Source organism: Stegostoma tigrinum, chromosome 20 (assembly GCF_030684315.1).
Source record: "Stegostoma tigrinum isolate sSteTig4 chromosome 20, sSteTig4.hap1, whole genome shotgun sequence".
NCBI classification, from domain to species: Eukaryota; Metazoa; Chordata; class Chondrichthyes; order Orectolobiformes; family Stegostomatidae; genus Stegostoma; species Stegostoma tigrinum.
In genome coordinates, this window is record NC_081373.1 from 41,628,829 (window position 1) to 41,656,084 (window position 27,256).

Sequence of the window (27,256 nt, forward strand, 5' to 3'; positions counted from 1 at the left end):
CCGTCAGGATACAGAAATAAAATTGAAAGGGACATTCTATTTTGCTTAATTTAGAGTCAAAATTGAAAGTAAAATTTGATGTACTCTCAGGTTAGACTCTATTTAGACAGCATGAGAAGGGCATGCTCTTTGGTTGTGATAATATTGGCATGGAGATGCCGCAAGAACAGTTGATTGTCAATACTGTGTACTCAACCCAAGCACATGGAATTGGATTGTTCAGGGTGTTGTGTTGTCATGGGAATGCAGCACAGATTGGCAGTTCAATTAACTTCTTTTCTGAACTGTCCCACTTTGCTGTGAACCCAGAAAATTTTCTGCGAGAATAGTACGCTGTACTCAAGCCAGAGGAATCTTTTGCCATCCACAAAACTTTGAGTAATGTGATACAATTTTCAGTGCCAGTGTGATGCATCCTAATAATTGGTGGGCCATATCGAATACTATGTCTCGGGCCTGTACTGTGCTGTACTGTTCTATATTCTATATATTCTATTGACTGTTCACAGCAGGCACCATGCTGATTGTGCTCCACCAACCAGTATTCACAAGTCCCAGAACAGTACTTTTTTATTAGATTAGATTCCCTACAGTGTGAAAACAGGCCCTTCAGCCCAACAAGTCCACACCGCCACTTGAAGCATCCCACCCAGACCCATCCCTCTATAGGCCACTTACCCCTGAACACTACGGGCAATTTAGCATGGCCGATCCACCTGGCCTGCACATCTTTGGACTGTGGGAGGAAACGGGAGCACCTGGAGGAAACCCACGCAGACATGGGGAGAATATGCAGACTCTACACAGATATTTCCCGAGGCTGGAATTGAACTTGGGTTCCTGGCGTTGTGAGGCTGCAGTGCTAAACACTGAGCCACCGTGCCACCCCCGCACCATTGGATGTAATGCTGATTTTGGAAGTCATTTAACATATAAACCAGATTGTGCTAAGCATTACACCAGAAACTACTTTAAGATCGCCTGTCAAACTCAGTGTGATGAGCACGCCTGAACTACACACTTTAATCCACAGGACCCTGTTTAATGGTAAGCAAAGGGATTTTATGCATACACTGCACCCTTTTCATGGAAGTTTTAGCTTTGGACTGGAAGTAGCCATTCATCTGAAGCCTCAGAACGTTGTCCAAGTTATCCAAAGAATCAATGATCATACTTGTTGAGGACGTAATGGAGGCGACCCATATTTCTTCTGAATTCTTTAAGCTAGATCTAGAGGTGAGAGGCCCTACTGTTGTGTCATTTGAATGCTCCAGGTTTGCTACAAGCAATATGGAGACAGTTGGTAAGGAAAATCTAGTGAGAATTTCCCAGTAGTCTTGGTGGTCTTAGAAATATCTGAAAACATGATTTTTGTTTTTCAGAATTGTATTTCAGTTACTTGTTTTGCATTTGTTGATGGAAAATCATGCTTGTAAATCTTGGAAGAGATGAGAAATTTGTGTCTGGATTTGCAGAATGTATTCAGTTGGGTGCCTTTTATGGTAGGCTTGTGTCAAAAATCTAGTATGAGTATGGAGCAGCATGTGTAGAAAGCTAATTGACGGACAAGAAGCAGGAAACTATGCTGCTTCTATTTTGCTTACTTTAGAGTTGAAATTGAAAGTAAAATTTGATGTCCTCTTGGGTTAGTGCAGGACTCAATTTAATGTGTGAACAAGGGAGAACAGTCTTTAGAGAGTAACAATTAAATATGGAAGTTAGGGGACAAAAGTCTTCATCATTGTTCATTCCTCCCAATTTCTTTTGCCCTTCACTCTCACTCCTTCCCACCCCCTCACTCTTGACTTTAGAGACAAAAGCAAGGAAACTAGTATCTGTGTGAAATGCCTTGTCAGTATGTAGGATATTGCCTTTGAGAATATAGTGGCAAGTGGCTGCCTTGAAGCGAGCTAGATATGACTTGTAGATTTTGATAAAGTAAAGTAATGGTTGTGTAGTTCCAGTCAGGATGGTGTGCGGCATGGAGTGCACCATGTACATTATGCTCCCAAGCATCTGCTGCCCTTTTTCTCTGTCAGTGAAATCACAGATGAATTACTTCAGTTTATTCTGTAGAATGCTAGAATCGTGCGTCAAAGAACCGGACCTTTTTGGCCCATGAAGTTGGAGTGACCTATCTACAGTAATCCCACACCCCAGCTCTTAATCCATAGTCTCGAAAATACTGTGACATTTCGTAGTGTTCATTCATATACTTGGTACACATAGTTGCTGCTGTGCATCAGTGGTGATGGAGGGAGTGAACATTGAAGGTGTAGTTTAGGGTACTATTCAAGAAGACAGCTTTGACCTAGATGCTGTTGAGCTTCTTGAGTGTCATTGGAACTGCACTTATTCAAGCAATCGGAGAGTGTTCTATCACACTGCTCATCTGCACCTTTATGGACGGTGAACAGGTCTTGTGGAATTAGTAGGTCAGCTATGTGCCTCCTAATTCCCAATCTCCTGACTTAATCTTGTAAAAATTCTTCAGTTGTGAATGGTGCTGAATGCTTATGTGAATGTCAGCATCATCAGTGAACATCCCTATTTCTGAGCTGGTGGTGGCTGTGGTACTTCATTGAAGCAACTGAAGATCTGGAGTCTAGGACACTACTGAAGAACTACTGCTGTGATGTACTGTCTCCAAATCATTTTTATAAATGACAAAGGAGGACCTCATTAACTCCTTGTACATGATTGAAAGATTCTAGATCTACCATTGATATCTAGAAATAATTTGTTCTCACTTTTCATGTGTAGTGATCACCCATTTTGTGGAAGTTGTAACATCATGAATGAAGCGGTCTCCAGAATCTTGTTCTATCAGTCATTGCCCTGTGAGGGCACAGTTCGATTTTCTTTGATCTCGCAAGGCTGGAGGTTTTGGAATCATCATCTTTTGGAATGAAAGAAAATAACTTCCATTTACTAAGCAACTTTAACATGTTTGGGCTACTCCAGAGTACTTCACAACCCATTCATTATATTTTAAAGTGCTATTGAGACAAATGCAAAGAAAATTCTTGCAGAACAAGACTGCAAATAGTTTGGTGATGTTTAATTAAGACACCAGTAGAACTTTTAGCTCTCTTTGAGCAGTAATGGGTGCATTTTTATGTCACTTTAAAGAAACAAGCCTAATGTTGAACATGGACAGATTAGGAATCCAGGTGGCAGATAAGGTGATACAGAATGTGGAGCAATAAAATGAGCCAGAAAGAGTACCGAGCTTGATTCCTCAATATTAAAAATGTACATAAAGCTACTAAACAGGCCTCTAATGATTTTTTTTTGTAGGTGGGGGTGGGTGTCAGAAGAAGGGAGTGCTAAATTTCCACATGGAAATGCTTATATATAGCGTTGTGTACAATTTTAGTTGCCCCATTAGAAAAAATGTGGTAAAACCATTGAGGGTATGCAGTTTAGATTAACCAGGGTGGTTTTAGTTATGGAAGTCTACAGTTATGAGCAGATATTTGAGAAAACTGAACAGTTTATTTTGCTGCAGAGAATGTTGTGATGTATTTTTTTAAAGTTACAAGTTACTTAGATCATTTGAAAAATAAGAATCTTTCCTTTTGTATTGAGTCAGTGAACAGAGTCCATTATCGATCTTCACAGTGAGGAAACTGATTACAGGACTTCTGTTATGGAATGTTGTAGGAATATGGAGTGGCTTGCCACAAGGAGTCACTGAAGTATCAATTATTTCATCTCTTCAGACACAGCAGAAAAGTATTGAAACATAAGGATGGATTTTGGAGAATGTGGAGTGAATAGTACAATGTGATAACTTCAAAACTGCTCTAACTGAAAACCAGTACCATCTTAGACAGAGATAGTAGGAACTGCTGACGCTGGAGAATCTGAGATAACAAAATGTAGAGCTGGATGAACCTAGTCCCTTCTTCAGAAAATTTTTCAGATGGCCCAAAACATCAGCTTTGCTGCAGTGATGCTGCTTGGCCAGCTGTGTTCATCCTGCTCTATACCTTGTTATCCCAACTCAGACAGTTGGTCTCCTTCTGTATCCCAAATTGTAAGATTCAGGATCAATCTTTTAATATAACAAAGTAAAGTAGCTTCAATCAGCTTGCCATTTCAGAGAGAAAAATGCAGCATTTTATCTTCTTTCTAACACCAAGATTGCTGTTTGTATCATTTGTGCCCTGTTGCAAATAGAAAAGACCTGCAAAGAGAAGGGAGTGTCTCAAAAGGTGGAACTGTGATTTGAATCATCGTGGTTCTCCAATGTGTGAACAAAGGTGTATCATTTACATTTATTAACATCACTTTGGAAAATTAGATTTTCGATATAAAGTCAGATGATTGCTGGTTAATTCTGTGAAGAGTTTTTCTTTTAAAAAAAACAAATCAGAGTGTTCCTCTGGAACAGGAACTAAAAAGATTGCCAGAGGGTGGTGACTTCCTTGTTGTAAATGTAGGTGTGACAATTTCTCATTTATTTTATTGCAAGCATGTTTTAGTCTACATTGTTATAATTTTCACCTTGTTTTAGGTCCAGTTGTTTATGTGTTGGATCTTGCAGACCGCCTCATCTCCAAAGCATGCCCGTTTGCTGCAGCTGGAATCATGGTGGGTTCAATCTATTGGACAGCTGTCACGTATGGAGCTGTGACTGTTATGCAGGTAATATATGTAACTTGCACATGATCTTGGACTTTTTTGTTTGTTTGGATACACTTTGACAAATGTATAGCATGTCAACAGCAAATCTGACATCCAGATAAAACACATTTTGGGTTACAATTATTGGTCAACACAGCACAAAAAGTAGGATAAGCCCTACAGGCTGTCAAGCCTGTTCTACCATTCGGTCCAGTCATGGCTTAGCTTGTGCTTCAGCTCACTTCTCTGAAGTCCCCCTTGCCCCCATGAACCTTGATTCCTGAGAGACCAAAAATCTATCTATTCTTGATTTAAACACATTCAGTGGTGAAGCATCCACAGCCCTTTGAGGAAGTAAACTCAACATTCATGGCCCTTTGTGTGGTGAAATCTTTCTTCTTCTCTGTCCTAAATGATCGGCCCCTTAATCTGAGAATCTGCCCCTGTGTTCTAGATTGTCCAACCAACAGAAGCACCTTCTTTGTCCACACAGTCAAACCCCTTCAGAATTTTGTATATTGTGAAGTCACCCCATATTCTTCTAAACTCCAGTGAATATAGGCCCACCTTACTCAGCCCCGCGTTGTAGGACAACCCTATGATGTCAGTCTAGTGAACCTTTCTAGTACTGCCTCCAACATAATATGTCCTTCCTTAAAGAGACCAAAGTTTCACAAGTACTCAGTGTGGTTTTTCAAAACTTTGTGTACAATTACAGCAAGATTTCTCTATCTGCATACTTCAGTAACTGGTATTGTGTTGTTTTCCTTCCTAATTGCATGCTAACTTTGAGTTCCTTGTGTAAGCACACACCTGAGACCCTTTGAACATTTATAGGTATCGTGGTTTTCTTATTGAAACTTTTCCGATCTTAAAAGCAACGTTAGTAACCTCTCACATTATATTTCATCTTCACTTTGTTTTTTGAACCGTTTATGATGATGATGGTGATGTTCATCTAGCATGAAACGAAAGAATAGTTTCGGTGAACTAATCAGTTGTAGGTAGCTTGTAACATTACTGAGAAGTTCTCTCCAGTTAGCTGCATTTTAATAAGAACCACTGCTAGATTAACTGTGTAATCCATATGCATATAACAACATCTGTTTTAATCCTAGATTTTTTTTCACTCCCACATGAGTATACACATTCACCAGTTATGGTTGTGAAGTACTATAGGATCACTTCTTTTTGCTTTTATGAAATCTTAAATTCTAAAATTTCTACATAATGATATTCATTAGACAAGTGTTGATTTGATTATCTTCCATCTGTTTGATCTCAGTATTTGTCATTACTAGCCAAATAATTATTGTTATGCATAATGTAGAATTTTGCATTGTTAAGGTTGTGGGACATAAAGAAGGCTTAGACGTCATGGAGAGAGCTGACCCGTTGTTCCTTTTGATTGGACTTCCAACCATTCCAGTTATGCTCATTTTGGGCAAGATGATTCGTTGGGAGGACTATGTCCTGAGACTGTGGCGAAAATACTCCAATAAGTTACAGATTTTAAACAGTATCTTTCCAGGTAATTTAAATGACTCTAGCAAAGTATTTAGGAAATGTTTGTTTTTCAGACAACCAGATCATGTTCCTTTTATTTTTAAAATAATGCATGCTTCTTATGAAGACTTACAAAACTGGTCACTGATATGGGTTACTTATCTCTTTGAGTATGTATGTTAACCTGTAGTCTGTACTCCACCCCATTCCTTCATTCGTATGAATAAGCATGTCCAGGGCATAAGTTAAAAAATTAATGCAACTTTGATCAAAATACTAAGTACCCAGGTTGTCCTCCTATTCTGTGGTTTTTACAGGTATCATATAATGTATATAAATTGGATTTAAAGAGTGCACTGATAGCCTAGTTACATTATGGACCAGTAATCCAGAGGCCTGGGCAGATGATCTATTGACACTAGCTCAGATCCACAATTTAGGTGGGATGGTATTGCATTGGAGTAGGTGCAGAGGAGGTTTACCAGGACGTTGCCTGAAATGAAAGGTGTTTTAGCTATGAAAAGCAGTTGGACTGACTGAGGTTGTTCTCCTTGGAGCAGAGGAGGTTGAGGGAGGATGAACAAAAGTTTGAGGAACACAGGCAGGAAGATTCCTTTGTGAAGGGATAAGTGATCATAGGACGTAGATTTAGGTAAAGGTAGGAAGTTTTAGATGGGATGTAAGGAAAAAACATTTTCATTCGGAGGCTGGTGGGAATCTGGACTTGCTGCCTGTAAGGGTGGTAGAGGCAGAAACCCTTATGACATTTAAGAAGTGTTTAGATATACACTTGTAATGCAAAGCCATACAAAGTTACAGGCAGGTGCTGGAAAATGGAATTAGAATAGATAGGTGGTTGGTTTTGAATGGCTCAGGCTCACTGGTCCGAAGGACCTTTTTCTGTGACATCTATGATGCTATTCAATCCAGCAGTACGTGGGGAATTTAAATAGCTAATTGTATAAATCTGGAATAAAGATTTTTATTTGTCAATAATCATGTCCATAAAACTATTTAATTGGTATGAAAGCCCATCTAGTGTACCAATGTCATTTTAAGAAGAAAATCTGCTGTCCTTACCCAGTCTGGCCTGTACATGACTTGAGATCCACAGCATTATCATTTGTTCTTAAGTGCCTCTGAGAAAGTCTTGCAAGTGACACAATTGTAAGAAACCGCAATAACAGAAAGAAAATAATGAGTTACGTGGCAATAACCATGGTATTAGAGAAGATGAAGTAAAGGTATACCAGCCCAGTTAATGCTGTAAAGTTCTCATTAACGATTAGGGAGATTTGTCTAAAACAACTAGTCAAGCAACAGCCTGATTCTCACAGAATCATGTTTTAAAGGAATATCCCAGTTACTTTCATTGTTATTCCCATTCCACAATCAGGGCCAATCCTCTCAAGGTCACCCCAGCTTGATTTACGTAGAGAGAGAGCTTAACCCTGAGAATTAATTGCAGTGAGTCCTAACTCCCAAAATTCTAATGGAATCAGGTTGCCCATGAGCAAGAAAATCTACTGATGATTGCCACCTACTGCTACCCCTGACTTGACAAAGTCAGTACTATTCCATGTTGAATGCCAAATGAAAGTAACACTGAAGATGTCAAGGACACGTTATGTACTCGGGTAGGAAGTTTTATGCTACGTCATCATGAGTGGTTTAGTAACATGATCAAATGGTTGTGTCCTGAAGTACATGATTGCCAGACAGGGCTTGTATGACAGTACAAAGGAAAAGCGTGCTTGACATCAACCTTGCCAATCTACATTTGACAATTGCATCTCTCCATGGTGGTATTAGGAGGAATGATCACTGCCATACTTCTGAAGATTGAAATTGATCTTGGCATTGACGACACCATCCCATTTGTGTTGTGCAGCACCATCCCCATTCCAAATGAGTGATTCGGAAGATTTTTCTGTTTAAAACTGAACATCCATGAGTTGATGTGGGCAATCAGCAGCACGGTTGTATCCTAACAACATCTGTTAAGCCATGCCCTAGCACTGTCCAATTACTGTCAAGCTGAATAAGGAGCTGCCATCCTGGCAATAGATAAAGCAGCATGTTGTTGATCAAAGCAAGTCATTATACAACCAACAAATCCGATCAGAGATCTGCAGACTTGCGTACCCAGTCATATATGGTGCTGGACAATAAAACATGTAAAGGGAAATGGAGACTATATGAACATCTCCATCCTTGACTGTGGAACTCAGCACTTGAGTGCAAAACTGAAATGTCTGCAAAAGTATTGAGGGAATGATTCACGTCCACTGTAGTTTCCAGCAGATCCCACCACCATAGAAACCAGTTTTTAACCAATTTGAATCATTCCATGTGACAACCAAGAAATGGGTGAGCTCTTTTAATGCATCAAGATCTGTGAGCCCTAACAGCATACTGGCTATAGTACTAAGACCCAAGTCTAGAACTATTTTGCCATCCCACCAATCTGCACAATCATCAATCAAATGATGAAAGATATTGATAGTGCTATCAAGCAGCAATTTCTCATTTTGAGTTCAGCCAGACCTACATGGCTCCAGATCTGTTTACACCTTTGATCGAAACATGGCCAAAAGAACTGAATCGCAGACGTGAAGTGAGAGTGACTTGCCACTTAAATAGCCCAAGCCTGAATGTGGTCTGTGCCTTGCTGCGTGTGGGTACAAATTGCTTCATTAGGTGAGGAGTTGCAATTGGAAATGAACACAAGAATCATCAGCAAACATCCTCTTCTGATTGTTTCACGGAAGAGGATCATTGAAGCAACTGAAGATGATTAGGGCCAGGATGCTGCCCACATGAACTTCTGAAATGATGCCCTCAGGCTGACATGTTTGACCTCCAGTGATCATGACTTCATTTTGTATTAGGTAAAACTTCAGTCAAAGGAATTGTTTCCCTCCATTTAAATTTTACCAGGCTTCCTTGACATCGAGGCAGCATTCTTCCAACTGTGTAATATTGTACTCAGTTTCAAGTTTAATGGTCTACCCATTCAAGTTCACACAGATTTTAATCAAGCTCGTCAGTTTACAACTTGTATATGTTGATCTGTTTTATGGAGTTGTACCTAGTGCAAAAATAGATACCTGTGGTTGTTGGAGGTGAACCCAGTGTTGTTAATCTATTTTCAATTATAGTGTATCAATAACTTTCCTCCATTGTAAGAACAAAAGTGGGAATATTAGCTGGTGATTCCAAAGTGTTTAGTTCCATACACAACTCTTCAAATAATGAAGAGTAGACCTGGGTAAATAGGAAGTACATTGCCAAGCATTATTTTACCCCAAATAACCATCTTCAACAAGAGAGTCCTAGCACCTGGAATTCAACAGAATCATCATCTCCAAATTCCATGCTGTCAGTTTCTTGAACCACCGTTTATCAGAAGCATAACTGGAGCAACCATGTAAATACTATGGCTACAAAAACAGGTCATCTTTTATCAAGTGACTTAGATCCTGACCTTCTCAACATCTGCCAGACACACATACCTTCCGTTAGCCTGAATGAGTGCTCAAACTTCACAGCATACAGAAAATATAGTCCATATGATTTGGCAGGCTCTCCAGTATCTTACTGTGACTGCAGTGTGTACCATCCACAAGATGTGCTACAACTTTATTCAGTATGACCTTTTTCAAGCCTAGATGAACAAGGGTAGGAACAGCTTGGGAACACCACCTGCAAGTTCCTCCCCAAGCCACCCACAGATTTGAAGGTGTGTTGTTTTCCCTTTTGTCACTGGGTCATAATCCTAGCCACCCTCCCTAGCAACACTGTGGGTGTACTTATGCTACAAGGATGACAGCAATTCAGAAAGGGAGCTTGCTATCCCCACTGGGGTATTGTGGATAGGCAATAAATGCTGGCTTTGCCAGTGCCTGAGTTCCACAAGCAAGCTTAAAAAAAATTACTGATGACTGGAAATTACAGTAAGCTTTTATAATGCAATTTAAAACGTGAATTTTTTGTAATCTGGTTCAATAATCCCAAATTTCCTTTCCTTCCGTGCTGCTGAACTTCATACCGTCCTTCCTGTCCAACTCATCCGCTACTGCTTCAGCTTTCAACTTTATGGACTCTACCAACGGAACTGTCATCCTCCCCGCCGCTGCCACCCCACTACCATTCTCCCCCCACCGCCTTCTCTGCAACTCCCTTCAAAAAATGGTGGAAGCAGAGTTTTTGAACATTTTTAAGGCAAAGATTTCTGAACAAATGATTGCAAGGTTAATATGGGGGAGGAGTTGGGAGGGAAGTGGGAATGTGGAGTAATCAGATCAGTTGTTGACTCTGACTCTGCTTTCAGCTTCATAGGCCTTAAACTCTGGAATTTTCTCCACAAACCTCCTGTTTTCCTTCCGTCCAGCATAGCCCTTTGTAAATGTTGTGGTTTACTCTTTACTGGCCTTATGTGACTCAGTGTCAAATCTAGCTTTGTAATGCCTCTGTGAAATGCCTTGGAATGTTTTATTTCGTTAAAGGTGCTATCTGAATACAAGTTGTTGGTATAAAAACAAAACTTGTCTTTAACTTTTGACATCAAAGCATGTTATATAGCGGTTTTAATGTTAATTTATTTATGATTGTGACTAAACATGAGATGATTTGTTACACATAAGTTGGAATATCAGGAAAGTCCTGCTGTCAAATCTTTAACGTAGGTGTGTCCTCCTGACATTAATCCCAGTGGTTGCTTGGATCCACTTAAATGTTTGAAACAATTCAACTGGATAACCACTGATCTGTTTAGAAATTTCTCAACATGCTATGTGTTCTCAATACGCTGCTCTAATTCATCAAATAATGGTTAATGCTGTGCATACCATGGGCGGAGTTGCTAGGCATTTACATGCTTTGGAAGGTGTTCGACAGGAAAGACAAGATTTTGATGGAATCTTATAATGTGACTGCAGCAGCTGTTACATTGCCAACTTGAGCATGGAGGATTAATGTCAGCACTAAAGATCAGTTCTGTTGGTGCTTAGTTCTGTAATTTTTCCGGAAGCCTAGCAGTCCAAGCATTTTTGTCACTGAACTATTCTCACATCGCAGTTAAAAATCACTTTGACTATACTCCACAAAGGAAATTGAATTACTTTGTGCCTCTTTTAATAACTTAAATTTGACAACACTCTTTCAGATTTTTTTGCTGGTTACGGAGCAGCTATTTCATTTTTAAGCTATAGAATTGCCTTATTTGTTGCATTGTTCTTTAGCCCATTTCATTCTCTGGGTGGTAATATTTACACCTTCTTGTGGCCCATTCTAGTTCTTCCATCCTTGCCAAATCTGAAGTAATGATTACAAATAGACAACTACATTTCAAGTGAGAGCCAACCATTCTGTAGTTGCTGTTGTTGTCAGAAATTAATTTACCTTTTTGCAGCAGTACTAGATCTTTACAGAAGCCACGAATCAAATTCGACATAAATTCGACATGCTTGACAATGTCTTTGCTGCTATTTTTTGTTGGAATATTCGATTTTCTGAGAATGCTGTGTGACCAGTTTGAGCAGTATAATGCCTGCTCCTGTGACACATTTTGTTCAATGCTTCCTAGATGAAGATGGTTTTAATTTTTTAATGGTTGGTGCCTTTAGCATGAAGCCGAGAGTGAAATATTATGTTCTGCACTGGTCACCATGTAGACCGTAAGAAATAGAAGCAGGAGAGGGGTGTTTGGCTGCTTGAGCCTTCTCTGCCATTCAGTAAGATCATGCCTGAGCTAACACTCATCATGCCCACTTTTCCTGCCTTTTTGCCAATACCCTTGTTCACTTACCTATAAGAAATTGTATATCTCCTCCTTAAATATATGCAAGCACTGCCTCTACATTTTGTGGCCAGGAGTTCCAAAGATTCTCAACCCTCAGATGAAATTCCTCCTTATCTCAGTCTTAAATTGATTATTCCTCTGGTCCAACATTCCTTCCCATGACGAGAAACATCTTCTCAGCATTTACCCTGTCAAGCCCTTTTAAGAATCTTGTGTTTCAATAAGTTCACCTCTCAATCTTCTAAACTACAATGAGTAGAGTCCTAACTTGTTTAGCCTTTGTTCATAAAACAAGCCCTCCATAACAGGGATCATCCTAGTGAACCTTATCTGAACTGCCTCCAATTATATAATTTTTTTAAATGATTAAAGTTTGAGACCATGTATTAGGGTTAAGAAAGATGCTATAAATTGCTCCTATCTAACTTCAGAAAAACAATTTAACAGGCCCCATTTTCTCCCTTTGTAAAAGAGGATATTTTGGTATGAGCAGCAATAATGTTTGCAATAAAGAACTTAAAATTTAGCTAAATAATTCATGTTAGGTGATGGTTCAAGGCTGAAGCACAATTGAAATATTTGGGGATGGTTTTATCACAAAAAAACCGTACATTGGAGGATAACCGAAAATAAAAATGAGTAGATCTAAAATAGTTCCGAAGAGTGGAGGAATGGAACAACTTGGTCTAATTGTAGTCATTGTCAAGCGTGTGTTGAGACACTAAAGAAGGTGCAAGTAAGATTTACAAGGATCACATTAGAAATACAGATTTGTACCAATTTTTACCCTAAAGAAAGAGAGTGCGAATCAGTTAGCTTATGATTGGTTTGCTGTGACTGGCTTGCTGCAGTTTTATGAAGGTTGAAAAAGTTGATTGTAGGCATATTCATTTTTAATTATCCAGCTATGACTGATTCTCTCTGGTGCTAGGCATATGTTTGCTGCTTTTTACTCCAGGCGATACTACTTCAAAAGATAGTTGGAACAAATTAATATGGCAGCCCAATAACTTCCTGTATAAGGTTTTGACATTAGTTTCCTCAGTGAAAGTAGTGTTTATAAGTGCACTGTACCTACAGGTTGGGCTGTAAGGCTGTTTTTGTTCCCCAGAAGTGTGGATTGTGGTATTTATGCTTATTTTTTTAAAGAGATATGACTATTTTCCACCAGATTTTAATTGCTATCAAAGAAGTAAAACAAAAACATCGCAGTACAGGAGGTCCCATTGCATCAATTATTGGCTGTTTTTGTTAGAGCATCCAAGATCAAATCATATCCTAATTGTTCTGTATTTTCCTTCTCTTCAAATGTTGATTTACTACTTCCTTAAAAGATGCGGTAGCATGTGTCTTTGTCACCCTGTTTCAAATTGTTCCAAAACTACCACCACTTATCCTCACTCTTGGTGATCTTAATTTATTAGCCTCTTCATAGACTCCAGAGAGGAAAAAATGCTAGTTCATCGTATAAAATCCTGATGATATTTGAAACCTGATTCTATTCAACCACCACAAATCCTTCTCTGCTCTATAATTATCCCAGTCTCTCCAGTCTACCTTCCTAACTATAGTTTCGTACTCCTGGTCAATCTATTGATAATAACATATTAAACTTTACAGCTTTTTAAAAAGAAATCATTTCATTGCTTTTGAGGCAGCTAGAAACAAAGCTAATTCCTTTTCCACCGTGCTGTAAGTTCGGAATCAAATGTATGTCTGAGTAATTTTAAGATACGAGGAGATATTCCACCATTACCACTCTTTTTCACAGACAATGACTTCTCAAGTTCACGAAGAAGTTCTCTTCATCTCTCCTCTAATCCTTCTGCTGATTCCTTTGCATTTATGTTGTCTGATCATTGATCTTTCTGTTAACTGACTTCAGGACCTTTCTCTCTGTGCTAATCTAGGCCTTTGTACTCTTGCACAGCTCCTCATAAATCTCCTCTTTACTCCTCTAGTGCATTGAAATTCTTCCTGTAATGCATTGATCACAATTGTAAACAGTACTCAAGCTTTGTCCTAACTTGAGCTTGGTACAGTTCTCGCACAGCCCCCATTCTGTTGTATTCTACGTCTTGGCTGTAAGATCTTTCAGATAGAGATATTTCACTGAGTATCTCTGTATATGGGAGAATAATAAATCAAATCAAATAAATAAAATGAATTTTCTCTGCAAGTTTTATAGCCTTTTTGAAGTTCCTTTCCTCCAAAAGGCAGTGGATGCAGAATTTTTAAATATTTAAAGGTTGAGGTGAAAAGATTCTTGAGCACAGAGGTGAGGAGAGATTATCAGGGATAGTCAAAATGTAAACCTAAAGTTACAATCAGAAGTCATTATGTTATTGAAGGGCCTATTGGCTTTGTTCTTCATTTGTATGGCCAGTAACGAAAGTATCATTTATACATCTTTGATCACTTTTTCTAACTGTCTTCTTTCCTATGGGGATACCTTGACTTGTACTCAAGTTCCCAAATGCTTTGTCTTCTACTTCTCTGGATTGAATTCCATTTGCTAGTTTTCTGCCCAACTGGTCAGTCTACCAATCAGTTTCTGCAGTGTACAGCTTTACTATATCAACCATGCAACAAATATTTGTATCGTCTGCAAATCTCTGAATTATGCTCCCTGTGTTTATCAAAATCATTGATGAACACCACAAAATGCAATGTATGCTGTAGAACCAAACTGGAAGCAGTCCTTCCATTGCTGCCTTTTTATTTGCTTTTCTGACCAGTCTTTCATGTAGGATCTTGTTGAAAACATTATTTGTATCTATGCAACCTGCATCAAGCGTGCTATTGTCATCAACCTTCTTGTTACCACTTCAAAAAAAATCCGAGTTATTTGGATGTAGGGTTCACTGAAAGAAACCATCCTCACTTGAATGAAGTGAGTGACTTTGAACAGTCCTCGCCCTCCTAAATGATCGTTTACATTGTCACTCAGAATTTTTTTAAATTAATCTGCCCCCACTGAGTTTAGGTTGTTTGGCCTATAATTACTTAGTGTATTGTGACCTCCACATACCTGCCTTATTCACAAGATATCTTGCGTTGAAGTATATACTGTTCATCACTGAGCAACTCTGATCTATATTCTAGTTTTGACTTCAGTATCTTCCATGCTCACTAACTGCATACTTGCCATTTTCATTGCTTCTTTCCATTTGAATCTATGCTGTTGTTTATATATCCTGCCAAACTAATTTTAGATATTGTACACTCTCTGGTTGTTATTGTTTACACTGTTGAACACTGAAAACTACCCACAATACTCTGAGTTTGATCTTGTTGTCTGATGCAAAATTATCATTGTTGTAGTACTGTATGTTTCATTTTATAAAGCACGCTGCACTGTTTTTTTATTTACCACTTATGCCTAAATTTTCCAGGAATTGTAGATATGAAGAGCAGTTGAACTTTCTTCAGATACTTACTGCCGTTTCTTCATTCATATATTAACATTCCTCTTTGCTCCAAATCATTTTTATTCTTGATCTCTACCTTCAATGATGTGATTATTGGATCCATTTTTTATCCTATATATGTCTACTACGTTCCGCTGTACCCTGGGTATCATTTTGACTATTATGTTGCCCTGTCAATCTCTCAGTCCAGAGCCAGAAAGTTGAGAGTTCTAAGACTTGTGGACTATTCATCTCATTTCTGTTGTGGGACCTTTTAATGTTGCTAATTGCCATTTACTTACCCATAGAGATGTACGGCATGGAAGCAGACCCTTCAGTCCGACTTGTCCAGGTTGACAAGATGCACTAAGTAAATCTGGTCCCATTTGCCAACAATTATCCCACATCCCTCCTAAACCCTTCCTAATCATATACCCATCCGGATGCCTTTTAAACGCTAATTGCTACCAGCCTTCTCCACTTCCTTTGGGAGCTTGTTCCGTACACGTAGCACCTTCTGTGTGAAAAATTTTCCCCTTAGGTCCCTTTTAAATCTTTCTCCTCTCTCCTTAAATCTATGCCCTCTAATTTTGGATTCCCCCCACCCTAAGTGAAAAGACCTTGGCTATTCACTCTGTTCCCTCATGATTTTATAAACATCTATAAGGCCACCCCTCAGTCTCCAACACTCCAGGGAAAATAACCCCAGCATATTCAGCTTCTCCCTATAGCTCAAACCCTCTAACCCTGGCAACATCCTTGGAAATCTTTTCTGAACCCTTTCAAGTTTCACGTCCTTCCTATAACCGGGAGACCAGAATTGCACACAGTATTCCAGAAGTAGCCTAACCGACGTCAGTATTTCAAGTTGATGTTTGAATTGTTGTGAGATGTCTGTAAAGAAAAAAGTAAAAGTTTGCAGCTATTTAGGGCCTTTTGTGATTTCAGGATTTCTCAAAGTGCTTCCAAGCAGTAGAGTACTTCAGATTTGTGACTGTTGTAGTTGTGGGAAAGGTAATAACCAAGTTGTACATAGCAAGATCTCAAAATGATATTAAAATAAAAGACTAGGTGATTGGTTTTAGAGATACTGGCTAAGGGATAAATATTTTCCAGGAACTGAATTCCTTCCCCTGCTTTGAATAGTACCATGGGATTTTGGACATCTGTCTAGGCGGATGGATCTACAGGTTAGTGATCCATTTGAAATATGGAACCTCCGATTAGTGCAGCACCTGCTCTTTTACTGAATGGAAGTGTCACCTGTATTATGCGCCTGAGAATCTGCCATGAGATTGAAACTCATGACCACCTGCATCAGGTGTGCTGCCTGAGAGCCAGCACTGACACCATAAACGCCAATAATTACAATTTACATTTGCACACTTCATGCTTCAAATTGATGAATGGGAAGAATGGACAGCAGGCCAAAGAATAAAGGTCTCGGAGGGATGAGCAAATGTCTGGTTAAATAGCTCAGTTTTGACAGCATTCCTAGTAGAGGAGTGAAGGGAATGGTTGAACAAAAGGCCAGAGGAACTTAAAATAATAAGGAAGATGTAAGGGCAAATGGGGTTTGTCAGGTTGGAAAAGTATAGGTTTTATAGTAACATATAATTCCTTTGTTGTTAATATAGACTGCTAACATTCCTCAGCCCATCCTGCATTGTAAGTTGAGCAGCTACTCCAGTAAACATGATGGTAGTCTAATAAAGCATTGGAAATATATTTTGCAATGCCAATGGCGATGTAAATAGTAATAAAGTGGAGTCCCTCTTTATTCCACTCCACCACTGGTCCCCAATTAGATATTTTAGATACCAATCTTCAGTCAATTCCATTCACTCCACATGATATCAAGAAATGGTTGGATACACTGGATACTGCAAAGGCTACGGACTCTGTCAACATTCTAGCAATAGTACTGAAGACTCGTCCTGCAGAACTTGCTGCTCCCCTAGCCAAGCTATTCCAGTACAGTTACAACACTGATATCCACCCAACAATGTGGAGAGTTGCCCCAAATGTGACTTGTATATAAAAAGCAAGACAAATCCAACCCAGCCAGTTACTGCCCCATCAGTCTACTCTCAATCATCAGTAAAGTGGAAAGTGTCATCAACAGTGGTATCAAGCAGCACCTGCTCAATGACATCCAGTTTGTGTTCTGCCAGGGCCACTCAGCACCTGACCTCATTACAGCTTTGATTCAAACATGGGCAAAAAAGCTGAATTCCAGAAGTGAGGTGAGAGTGACAGCCCTTGATATCAAGGCTGCATTTGACCTCATGTGACATCAACGAGCCCTAGCAAAACTGGAATCAGTGGGTATTGGGGAAGAACTCTTGGGTGGTGGAGTCATACCTGACACGTAGGATGATGACTGTGGTTCTTGAAGTCAGTCACCTCAGCTCCATGACATCTCTGCAGGAGTTCCTCAGGATAGTGTCCTCAGCCTAACAACTGTTTCAGCTGTTTCATCATGACCTTTCCTCCATCATGAGCTCAGAAGTGGGGATGTTTGCCAGTGAGTGCACAATCAATCAATGTACGACACCATTCACCACTCCTCCGATACTAAAGCAGTCCATGTTCTAATACAGCAAGATCTGGATAGTATCCCAGCTTGGACTGACAAGTGGCGAGTAACATTTGTGCCATACAAATGCCAGCCTACGGCCATCACAAATAAGAGACAATCTAACCGCTGCCCTTTGGTATTCCTATCACTGAACCCTCACTATCAACATCCTATGGGTTTATCATTGACTAGAAACTCAACTGAACTCACCATAGAAACACAGTAGCTACAAGAACAGGTCAGAAGCTAGGCATACTGTGGCAAGTAACTCAAAGTGTTACTTTGAGTGACTACTCAAAGCCTGTCCACCATCTACAAGGCACAGACCTGGAGTGTGATGGAATGCTCCCAATTTGCATGGATGAGTGCAGTCTCAACAACACTAAAGAATCTTGACACCATCCAGGGCAAAGCAACCAGCTTGATGCATCCGCATGCATCAACTCTCTCCATCACTGAATCTTCAAAAGTAGCAGTGTATATTATCTACAAGATGCACTGCAGAAATTCACTAAAGATCCTTAGACAGCACCTTCCAAACCCACAACCACTTTCACCTCGAAGGACAAGGGCAAATATATGGGAATACCGCCACCTTCCAGATCCCCTCCAAGCCACTCACCATCCTGACTTAGAAATATATTGCCGTTGCTGGGTCGAAATCCTGGAATTCCCTCTGTAATGGCACTTGTGGGTCAACCCACAGTGGGTGAACTGCAGCAGTTCAAGAAAACAGCTCTCCGCCACCTTCTGAAGGACAACTAGGGATGGGCAGTAAACGCTGGCTAGCTAGCAACACCCACATCCCACAAGCGAATTTTAAAAATGTCGGCTAGGTTCAATTAGTAACATTGCTGTTCAGATCAGAATATTGACAGGTGAACCTCCACTACACACTTGAACACAACCTCTCAAGATAAACTATTCCACAATATATCATTCTAATATGGTAAGAAGGTACAGTGTTAAATTGCAGATTTGCCTGCCTGTTCTTCCAATGAGAAAGATTCCAAATACAATCTAAAGAAAAGTCAATTAGAAAGAACATATATGTACACAAATGCTGTCAACATTTTCCGTCAATAAAAACACTATGAAAGATAATAATTAAATCTGGTTGTTGATTAATTTAATGCTAGTAGCACAAAGCTGTGGAGAAAGAAATTAGGCAGTCATCTTCTGCAATCGAAGAAACAGTGCTTAAAAAGTACTGCTTTGTTTCGTAAAGCAGTTGTGACATTCTGAGAACTATATGTTTACAGTTACGTCTTTTTCTTCTTTTAGTACACCAGGCAGGTATTTTGTACGAATGAGGTTATTAGTTTTAACCCGTAGCTGTTCAATAATGTGACATGTTGCGCCATTGAATCAAAAGAGGTATCATGTGAAGAGTTTAAGGATTAAATGTGATGTCTGCTATACCAAAGGAGATTTGTTGTCTTTTGTAACGTATGATTAATGAGATGACCAACTCAAGGGTGAAAAAAGTTACCACAGCCTTCATAACAATTAAATGAAAAGAAGCAGAAAAGAATGGTTACACTGACATGCACACCCTTTAAAAATGGCTATGACCCCTTTTAGCTCTGTAATACAAATATTGAAAGATTATACCTTTTTAAGTCATTTATGCATGAGGCATTTATTCACGTTTTGACAGGAAACTTGCTTACTAATGTTGAATACATTGTAGTTTAATAATTCATTATGCAAATATATTGGTAAACTGTTTAGAAACATTAACGTTGTAAAAGTCACAAATATGCTGCAATTAGTTAACTTTTAATTGTTCCTCAAAAAAGAATTACTCATTAATGATTTCTTTTGTCTCGTTAATGTAAAGTGAAACCATGTTATGTTGCTAGCATATGTTTTTCCTCTACGTTAAATGTGGAATTAACTCTAAGTGATATTAATCTCTTCACTGAAGCAATTTCTAGTTAAAAGGCAAAAAATACAAGCAGTTTTGTGGCCGATGCTGAGGAACAAAAGGATATTAAAAGACCGATTTCCTGTCACTGACTGCGGCTGAGGCTCCTATTGTGTCAGTGTGCCAAGTAAACATAAGCTGACATAATATGGACATCTTCATAATGATCTACTTTATGTTGACATCAGAAGTGTTGTTTCATAATGTGGCACTTCATGAAAGCTGGGACATGATATGTTATGCTGCAATAAATTTTTAAAAGAAGTTAATTTTGGCCTTTTAAAAACCAAAAAGAAATGTTGTTTAATAAAACACTACACAAGAAAATATTCTGTTAAGTAGTTGTGAATTTTATTTAATCAAGTATTCAACCAATTTTTCTGCAATATCTGTGGCCTGGAGACCATAAAAAACAAATGTACTAATTTTGCTGTAGACACAAATGTCTTACTTTGGAGTACTTAGTCAAACATGATTGTAGAATTACTCTTTAGGGATAACATAACATTTCTTTCTTGAATGAGCCATATTGCTTTTTATTATTTGTTGTTTTTTGGTCTTACTTATTACGATGATATAAGCACTTGGCATTCTCAGTTGCTAAAAATCTGAAGCAAGATTTTACATAATCAAAAGTCTGGCTTGCTACTTAACTATCTAGTATTTTCTAACAAAAAAATGTTACTCTTACCAGAGATGAATGTTTTCTGTCCACTTTGCCCCACAGAAAGGAAATGTTTCTTTTCTGAATGTACTTTCAATTTACATCTTTTCCTTTCTGTTTTTTTTCATTGTAGGAATAGGTTGCCCTGTTCCTCGTGTTCCAGCTGAGGCCAGCCCACTAGCAGATCATGTATCAGCTACTCGTATTCTTTGTGGGGCTTTGGTTTTTCCTACTATTGCCACTATAGTTGGTAAATTAATGTTCAGCAGTGTCAACTCAAACCTGCAAAGGACTATTTTGGTGAGAAACATTCTTCAATTTTAATAACTTAAACCTGTTTTTGAAACACACATTCACTCAATGTTTTCATACAAAACCTTAGATATTTGTCAATTAGCTTTGGATAGTCAATGTTCTTGCGTATATTCTTATTAATGGAGTAAATTCAGCTCTAAATGTTAACTACACTTGTAATGATTTTTTCTCAAATGTGCCCACCTGTACATAGTCTCAGTGGACAGCTTCTGAATCAGAAGGTCACAGGTTCAAGCCTAATTTGAGAGGCAAGGGCATAAAATCTAGGCACACTCTTCAGTTCTGTGTAGAGGAGTGCCTCACAATAAGGATTGGTGTCTTTCAGATGAGATGTTAAGCAGATACCCTGCTTACCTTTTCAGGACATTTTTAAAAAATGACTTTATTTGATTTCATTTCATTTATTATGTTACATGTACCTAGTACAGTGAAAAGTTTAACTTTGCATGCAGTACAGGCAGATCATACTATACAAGGTGCACGAGGGTAATAAAATAGAGTTTGGAGATAAGAACATCCAGCCAGTATTTGTTGCTGAGCCACCATCAAAAGAAACATTATTTGATCATTTTTGTCTTTGCTGTTTATAGAGCCATACTATGAGAAAGTTTGATGCCTCAATTCTCTGTATTGTGACTACAGTTTGAAAGTACTGCATTAGATGTTCAGCCCTTGAAGACATCCTGAGGCTACAGAAAGGGCAATACAAAGTTCAGCCTTTCTGAATAACATGTACACATAAAATAAGCTATTCAGTGACACTATGATGAATATAAATTCTCTCCAATGATTGAAGGAAACTTGAACAATCCAGGTACTGATGATTTCAATCAGTCTAGAGAGTGGCACATTCAGCCAAGTCTGTGGTAAATGCAGTGTTTATTAGTTTGCCATCAATCATTCTACTAAAGCAACTATTCTACTAATACAACTAGAACCAAGTTTTTAGTCTGTAATATTCCAATCCAAAATGATAATTTCATATATTCAATTTGATTTTTTTGAGTTACATCTCCAGTCCATGATCCCATTATACCCTTGCCACTAACCAAGAGACAGCAGTCCTGGATTTTTTTTATGAGACAGTTTTACTTACGGTACCAATAATTCATAGAGATGGTACAATAGATATGCCTTGTGTCAGTTAGTAAAATGTAAGTTTTTGGAGCATTTCAGTAATTTTATAAATGGTCATTGTAAATGTTCATACAACAGCAACATATTTATGTCACACTTCTAACAAAATAAAGCATGCAGAGTATCTTCACAGTATTATAAAACAAAAGTTGATTCTTGCAGTTTAAATACAATGCTTTGTAAACACAGTGCTTTGTATTCTACCTGGTACCATGTTGCCATTTGTGAAATGAAGCTGGATATGATGGGAAGATGCAAGTTGCGTTATTATATTGATGCCTTAACTTTTTATTTCATTTCTGCAGGAATATTCCACAGTATGTTTTCTCTTCGAAAATTTGATCCACAGCTATTCACTTTATTTACAATGTTAAATTGGTTGAAGTCAATAGAAATTCATAATAGATAGGCTGAAATCCATAAGATGCAGTACAGAACTTCACCAAGGCTTCTTAGACAAAGGTACCAGGCAATGGCCATTAGTAAGAGTTCAGCTCCCTTTGATGTTTAGTGGCTTTGACATTGATACCTGCTGTCAATATCCTGGGGTTTAAACATTGATCAGAAACTGAACTAGACCAGTCATATAAATATAGTCACAACAAGAGCAGGTCAGAGGCTCAAAATCTGTGAGTATTTTTGAGGAAGTGACAAAGATTGTTGAGGGCAGGACAGTGCTTGTTGTCTACATGGACTTTAGCAAAGCCTTTTATAACGTTCTTCATGGCAGGCTGATACAGAAGGTGAAATCACATGGCATCTGTGGTGAGATGGTAAGAGGGATCTAGAACTGCTTGGTCATAAAAGACGGAGTAACAATGGAAGGATGTTTTTCTGACTAGAGATCTGTGACCAGCAGTGTTCCACAGGAATTAGTGCTGTAACCCCTGTTGTTCGTAATAGGTGAAAATGATTTGGAGAAGAATGTAAGTGGTCTGATTAGTAAGTTTGCAGACAACACCAAGGTAGGGGTGGCTGCAGTTAGTGAGGATGATTGCTAGAGGATACAGCAGGATGTAGATACGCTGGAGTTGTGAACAGAGAAAGGCAGATGTGAGATGATGCATTTTGGAAGGTCTAACACGGGAGGAAAGTATGCAGTAAATGACAAAACCCTTAGAAGCATAAACATACAGAGGGATTTAGGCGTACCAGTCCACAGTTCACTGAAAGTGGCAACACAATTGGATAAATTAGTCAAGAACACATATAGCATGCTTTGTTTCATCAGTTGAGTGTAGAAATTGGCAAGTTGTGTTGCAGCTGTATAGAACTTTAGTTAGGCCGTGTTTGGAACATCACATACATTCTGCTCCCCACTCTACCAGAAGGATGTGGAGGCTTTAGAGAAAGGATATAGTAAAATGTTACTTGATTTAGAGGATATTAGTTATGAGAAGAAATTGGACAAACCTGACTTTGTTTTCATGAAGGCTGAGGAGTGACATTTTAAGAAGTTTACAAATTGAGAGGCTTGGACAGTAGAGATAATGGGAACTGCAGGCGCTGGAGAATCCAAGATAATAAAGTATGGAGCTGGATGAGTCTCGTTTTTTCCCCCAGGGTAGAATCGTCAATTACTAGGAGACTTGGGTTTCAGGTAAAAGGGGGGAAGTTTAAAGGATCTGTGAGAGACAAGTTTTTTTTTTAAACAGCATGGTAAGTGTGTGGAATATACTGCTGGAGGAGGTGGTAGAAGCAGACTCAATAGCACCATCTAAGAGGCATCTTGACAGGTACGCGAATAGGTAGAAAATAGAGGAATATGGATTGCACGGGGGCAAAAAGTTTTTCGTTTCGAAAGGAATCAAAAGTTGGCACAGTCTTGGTGGGCTGAAGGGCTTATTCATGTCCTTTACTATTCATTTTTTCTAACTTGTTGGCAACTTGTTACATAGCTCCTATATATAAGCCTTTGAATGTTTAATGGATTGAATTTTTGTCAAATGAACTTAAGTAGTTTCAACCATGTTCTTCATTGGATCAAGTTGACAACTCCAAGACTACTACTGCATTTGGCATTTAATAGGTCTAAATTTTCCAGGTTCGCCTTTCACTGTGAATGATAGACAGTGCTCAAAGTAGAGTATTTTGAAGAGTGCAGTGATGGTCCACTATTTAATACTGCCAGAATAACAATGAGTGAGATGGCCCATTTCTTTTAATGTCAGCATTCTTCATTTTTTTAAAATCTCTCACGTTGTTTAAACTTCACCAAACAGATTAAAAATATGCATTTTTGTTACTTAAATATGGCATGAGATAGGATTTTTGTACATCAGGAAACCAAACCACCTACCTAAGCTAAATTAATTGATATGATGCAATCTCAAGTCCTGCTCTGTACCACATATGAAGGACTTATTTGGTTCAGTATTTAAATATTTGTCTCAAAACACTGATTTAACAATGTTAGTTTTATTTTATCTTGTTCATTTCATAACAATTTAAAATTGTTTGTTCACTAACCTCAGACTAACTTAGTTGAATTAATTCTTGCTGCCTGGTAGCCTCATTAGCAGCGTAAATTCTATGTTATGAATTTGTGAAAATGATGGGATATAGCAGAAATTTGGGAACATGATTCTAGGACATTGGAGTCTCTGACAGTGGACTAAGCAGTCTTATCTATTTGTGCCAGGGTGGTATTGCCTTTGTGGCCATCAAAGGAGCTTTTAAAGTGTACTTCAAACAGCAGCAGTATTTGCGCCAGGCCCACCGAAAGATATTGGATTTTCCAGAAGAGGAGGCATGAGAAGAATCTGAGTTGAACCTGGTTAATGTGCTATCATTCTTATCTGGCAATTGTGCATTATTGGTTATATAACATTGTGCTGTTATATGGTATTGTGGGTAGGCTGCTGGTGCAGACTAATGTACACATTTTTTTAGAAGCAAAATAAAGCACTTTCATTTGGCAGAAACTGGCAGCTGATGCTATCAGTGATCATTGAACCCAAGAATGTGATTGGTTTTGGTTGCTTTTTAAGCACTTTCTTTATCGTGATTTGACAGCATAATACGTAATTAGTATTAAAGCTAGTGTAACCTTTCTATAACGTGGCAGATGTTATAGTTTATGGAATCTTGCATTTTAAATTTTGTTGACTGTACAATTTATTTTCAAAAATGTGTATGTTGGTTTTATTTTGCAATGCATCTTTCATTAAACCTGAGCTAAACTAAGCCTCCCTTATTTTACGTAGTGATTACACTATGTTCTGTATACACTAAGTTGAACATTTGGTGGCTTTTCACAGTTGACAATAATGTATTCAACTTTGTACAAGCTTAATGAAGACAAGCAGTTTTGTTTTGAGGTAGTTTCTCATCCTAGACTTTATCTCCAGCACATTTTGTACTGTGACTCCTATTTTACAATTCCCTTAGTGAAAATATGCAGATCTTTTTTCCCCTTGAGCACATGATATTATGGGTAAGTAGACGTTTTACTGAGTTCTAACCTTTTTCCTCCTCCTCCTCTACCAACATAATCACAAAAAGGTTGTACTGTATTTCTCAAACATTTTGTTTCTCCACTTGTGCTGTTTTTCCTCAACAGCTGCAAAACGTTTATATTGGTTCATGATGTACAATTTCAGTTATCAGATTGAACATGTATTGATTGTACAGTATTGCCTATTGATCTGTAGACTTCATTGGCCAAAGTGTATTATAAATAAAAAATTTATATTAAAAATGCTTTATTGATATTTTCTACCTCCAGACTTTGTAACATTAATGTAGTTTTAAGTATTATAGTTTCAGAACAGTGTCAGTCATTTAAAACAGTAAAAACATTAATCTTGGAGATTAGGTTTGAGCAGAAGCAGAATCATACCCCACAGAAAGATGTAATTCAAATTATTTCGTATGCATCTATATATTTTTTTCCACATGGGCTGTCTGGTCTAATCCGGTTTCCTGTCCAATCCAATACCTTCTCAATAGACAAACTTAGAAATGATTGGAACTAGTAGAAGTGGTTAATGACACAAATGAGTAGATGTTAAGGCACTGTGGAAGATGGGAAGATTTAGTAAACCACAGGAATTTAGAGAGTGAACCTGAGTACCAAGACCTTGATAAAATTGCTTTGCCTTTAATGGAGGTTTTGTTTGTCTTCTCCCCATTTTACCTGGGATCTCCACAATGTTGACTGATCACACTTCTCCTCCATTCCCTCCTTTCAGCTACCTATTCCGCTTCAAATCCACGCTGTTTAGTTACTCACCACAGGATCCTGGCAGTCCCAGCTCCATCACTCAATCCAACATATTTGCTTGCCCTTTCTCTGCAACAGCTGATCAGTTAGAATCAGTGTCCTGCTACTTTCTTCAATGTTCCCACAATCTTTACTGACACTTGCCTGAGATACTTTTTTTCTTATTCACTCAGCATATCTGCTTCTCATTAATATGTGTTTCTGCTCACTTTGGGTATTGTGCCAGGCAGGTCTCCTTTTAGTTTCAACAATACCTTTCTATCATAACATTTCACTGAACTTCTTTCGCTTCTAACCAGAGCTAATCATTTGTTTCTTTTCAATTTTTCCTTAACTTTTTTTTTACATTTCAACCTTCTGTCAATCACTGACAACAGATGCTTGGAACTACTCATTTTCCCCCACGTCTTCATCCCTGATCCTTACATCTCCATTTTTATCCTGCTCCCAGGCTAAAACTGGCAGTCCTTACTTTGGCTCTTTGAATGATCTTCAGACCCCTATCTTCCAGGGTTTTTCTCCTGCTCTTCAGATACTCAGTCGTGTTCCCATCATCTTAACCACGTAATTCAATGAAACTTGCATCAACATTGACCGTGATTTCCTGCCTTATTTCTTCAGTTAGAATATCATGATGATCAGGAAGAGGTTGGGGTGTGATCTAAGATCAGGAGATTGAGATGTACAAACAGTTTGGGTAGAAATAAGAAATTGCAAATACAGCAAGTTGCTATGTTTGAATAGGTCCTAAAGTTAGAATATACATTTAAAATACTGAACTTATAAAAAGCCAAAAGCAGAAATCTGCCAAAAAAGAGGAAATTTCTCATTCATGAGCAATGCAAGAGTTGACAACTATATCCAGTTTTAAAATGACTAGTTATGCAAGTGTGTTAATGTGCAGGCTTTCCAACAGTGAACGCACAGTAGAGTAGGGCATAAATGAGGGGAGGCAACAACCTAGTGGTATTATCGCTGGACTGTTAATCCAGAGACCCAGATAACATTCTGGGGATTCAAGTTTGAATCCCACCATGGCAGATGATGGAATTT

The 27,256-nt window shown here is 38.5% G+C and overlaps 1 protein-coding gene across 2 annotated transcripts in view; it reads left to right on the plus strand.

The window, feature by feature from the left end:
- The window catches only part of marchf5 (membrane-associated ring finger (C3HC4) 5), a 107,132-nt gene extending 81,443 nt beyond the window's left edge, over nt 1-25,689 (plus strand). The window contains exons 3-7 of one of the 2 annotated variants that reach the window (XR_009446980.1): nt 4,523-4,653; nt 5,980-6,163; nt 20,660-20,826; nt 21,432-21,655; nt 24,620-24,732. Coding sequence is in view for 1 of the 2 variants with exons in the window: in XM_059653121.1 (XP_059509104.1) it covers nt 4,523-4,653; nt 5,980-6,163; nt 20,660-20,826; nt 24,620-24,733 (596 nt within the window). In the remaining variant the exon portion in view is untranslated. Of the gene's footprint in view, nt 1-4,522; nt 4,654-5,979; nt 6,164-20,659; nt 20,827-21,431; nt 21,656-24,619 lie in introns of both variants that reach the window. The other variant, XM_059653121.1, reaches the window with a different exon arrangement.
- The last annotated feature ends 1,567 nt before the right edge of the window (nt 25,690-27,256 follow it).